The sequence below is a fragment of the Centroberyx gerrardi genome, chromosome 2 (assembly GCF_048128805.1).
Source record: "Centroberyx gerrardi isolate f3 chromosome 2, fCenGer3.hap1.cur.20231027, whole genome shotgun sequence".
NCBI classification, from domain to species: domain Eukaryota; kingdom Metazoa; phylum Chordata; class Actinopteri; order Beryciformes; family Berycidae; genus Centroberyx; species Centroberyx gerrardi.
Window position 1 is genome coordinate 34,881,344 of NC_135998.1, and position 3,239 is coordinate 34,884,582.

Below are 3,239 nucleotides of genomic sequence, written 5' to 3' on the forward strand. Positions count from 1 at the left end.
CATGGGGGCTAAGGCTAGGAACACACACACACACACACACACACACAGTACAGACACTATTCACACCATACACTATTCTCAGATGTTAGGAAAGACCTTAAAAAAAATAAACTCCATCCATTTGTTTTGCTAACATGTTTATTCATCACTCATAATCTGGGTTCTGTTCAAGTGGCAATCTGTGCATTTCTGTGGTGTTTCTGCACTGCTCTTCCCACAGATCACCTGTCAATCAAACAGTGTGGGCGGAGCTTGGATTTTCTGTTGATGCAGTTTGAGTTTCTCTTTTCTCTGTCTGTATCGCTGCTCATGCTAACTACCCAGTTCTTCTTCTGTGTGACGTCACGTCTGCATTTGGACACTTAACCCACTGGAATAAGTAAAATACACCAAACAACCACATGGACCCAGGAATGCAACGTACATCACTAATAGCTGTTATTATAAAATAGGTTTTAAGGTGGATTTTTTATTTAAATTGCATTTGAGCTCATAGAAAGTTGATATCAGTCAGGTGTGGTTTGGGTTCAGAAAGGAAAGTTTTGTTCAGTGTATTCTGCCTTGGCGACTATGCTGGCTAGTCAATCCAGTTGACGATAACGGTCTGCTAACAGTTTGATGAATTACATCAATAGATGAACAGATTTTGTCAAAATTCTTCATTCACTCACACAGGGCTCAGGACAGAGCACGCATATTTTTAGGGTTGTGCTTCCTCATACAATACACATGCTGTATTTCTGTATTTATATCACCGCCTGACCCTGTCTCCCATGTTTTTTTTTTGTTTTTTTTTCATCTTTATTGTTTGGGTGTGTTCTTTCCTCATAGAATCTGTCAATTATATCAGCTGTAACTGTTTTTTCTCTATGCTATGAAAATAAAAAGTACAGATTACAAGACAGTACAAGACAGTGCGCGTCACCTTGTGAGGATGAGCTTTAGCCTACTACAGCTGCCACTTATCTAAATGTTTATAACAACCTTTGTCAGAGACTTTGTTCCAGGGAGGGAGGGACAACAGGTTTCTTGATATCTTATCTTATCTTACTTCTTTATTCCTCTCCTCCTGCACATTCAACACGAGGAGAGGAATAAGAAAATATATAAATATTAAGAAACTTATTGTCATTTTAAGTGTGGGGCCACTTACATGTACTGTATTCATTCATGCTAATGATGATTGATAATAATTGATAATTTTCTAATTTTTGGATTTGAAAAAATGACAAATGAATAAATAATTAAAACTCTAACCTACAAGTGAGTTATTCGTACTTGTAACAAACGCGTGAGTTAGCTTTTCAGCATCTTTCTGGGTCAGGAAGGGCCGCACCTTGGCAATATTTCTAAGAGAAGACGAATGCTGTTCTGCTCACCTTGTTTATATGGGAATTAAAACTTAGATGAGAATCTAAGATAACACCCAGGCTTGTTACTTCTGATTTGATCCAGGGATTCAGGTTCCCAAGTCTTGTAGAGCAGTGATTCTCAACCTTTTTCATATCAAGCACCCTTAATTTAGTCCACATTAGGGCCATGGACCCCCATTTGATGAGATTTTGTCTCTCTGACCCAAATCTGAGAATATTTTTATTGTCAGATATGACTTTGTCCAGAATCCCATGACTGTCTGTATTGTAGGTAGAGAGATAACAGAGAAACTATGATCAAAACAGGCATTCTTCTACATTCTCTAATAGTGTTAACTTTTTGTAAATGAAATAATGGTGAAGTTTAACACTTCATCAATTTGCTGGGGACCTCCTGGAACCCCCTCAAGGACCCCTGGTGGTCCCCGGACCCCACGTTGAGAACCACTGTTGTAGAGAGTCTCTCCCTTTTTGGCTTTGGGGCCGAGCAAAAGGATTTCTGTCTTATCTTCATTTAGTTTTAAGAAATTTGTACTCATCCAATCATTGATAACAAATAGACAAGTGACGGAGCATAAGGCATCTACATTGACTGAGACTCAGCAAATGACTCAGTGATGTCATAATCATTACTAAATCATTTTATCTCCATTACAGCTCTTACGCTGGTTTCATAAGGTTTATTGTGGATGAAAAATGAAAGGGCAACCATTAAATAAATATACTACTGGTTAAGTCTTGACCATCATTCGGATGGGTATCAATGTAAAAATGTGAAAAGTTAGCGGAACCCCGGCTCGGGGATATAAGAGGGTGCTGCAGCAACACGGGATGTTTTTGGTGCAACACAAGCCCGGCGGAACACGGAAGTGAATCGCTGCTGCTGTTTATTTTTTTGTTCGCTTTCCGTCGCCGAACTGCATTTTTGAAACATGGCAGTAAGTGCGGTTCACCTCGAGTCGGACGCCTTCCTGGTGTGCATGAATCACGCGCTGAGCACCGAGAAGGAAGAGGTGATGGGTCTCTGCATCGGCGAGGTGGAAACCAACCGGATCGTCCACATCCACTCCGTCATCATCCTCCGCCGCTCGGACAAGAGGAAGGACCGGGTGGAAATCTCCCCGGAGCAGCTTTCGGCAGCGTCCACCGAGGCGGAGAGGCTGGCCGACATGACCGGGCGGCCGATGCGGGTCGTCGGCTGGTACCACTCCCACCCGCACATCACCGTCTGGCCGTCCCACGTCGACGTGCGGACCCAGGCCATGTACCAGATGCTGGACCAGGGCTTCGTCGGCCTCATCTTCTCCTGCTTCATCGAGGACAAGAACACCAAGACGGGCCGGGTGCTGTACACCTGCTTCCAGTCCACGCAAGCCCAGAAAGGCTCCGAGTACGAGCGGGTGGAGATCCCCGTGCACGTCGTCCCCCGCGACGCCATCGGCAAAGTGTGCCTGGAGTCGGCCGTGGAGCTGCCGCGCATCCTCTGCCAGGAGGAGCAGGACACCTACCGCAAGATCCACAACCTGACCCACCTGGACCCCGTCACCAAGATCCACAACGGCTCGGTGTTCACCAAGAACCTGTGCAGCCAGATGTCGGCGGTGAGCGGCCCGCTGCTGCAGTGGCTGGAGGACCGGCTGGAGCAGAACAAGCAGAGCGCCGTGGAGCTGCAGCGGGAGAAGGAGCGGCTGGTGCAGGAGCTGGCCGCGCTGTGAGGCCGAGGAGGGACGCTGGCTATGTGGATGACTTTCATTTTTTGAGATTATATATTTTTTAGAAGATTGTTATTGTTTTGGGGCTTTTTTTTTCACCAGTAATCCGTTAAAATACCCTTACATTTACATTAATTCTACCCCTTAAAAGAGT

General features: G+C 45.0%; 1 protein-coding gene across 1 annotated transcript; it reads left to right on the forward strand.

Moving 5' to 3' along the window:
* The first annotated feature begins 2,298 nt into the window (after window positions 1-2,298).
* On the forward strand, window positions 2,299-3,239 carry brcc3 (BRCA1/BRCA2-containing complex, subunit 3). Its single transcript, XM_071925809.2, has one exon. It carries the CDS (start codon window positions 2,306-2,308, stop codon window positions 3,086-3,088), a length of 783 nt encoding a protein of 260 aa, XP_071781910.1. The 5' UTR covers window positions 2,299-2,305; the 3' UTR covers window positions 3,089-3,239.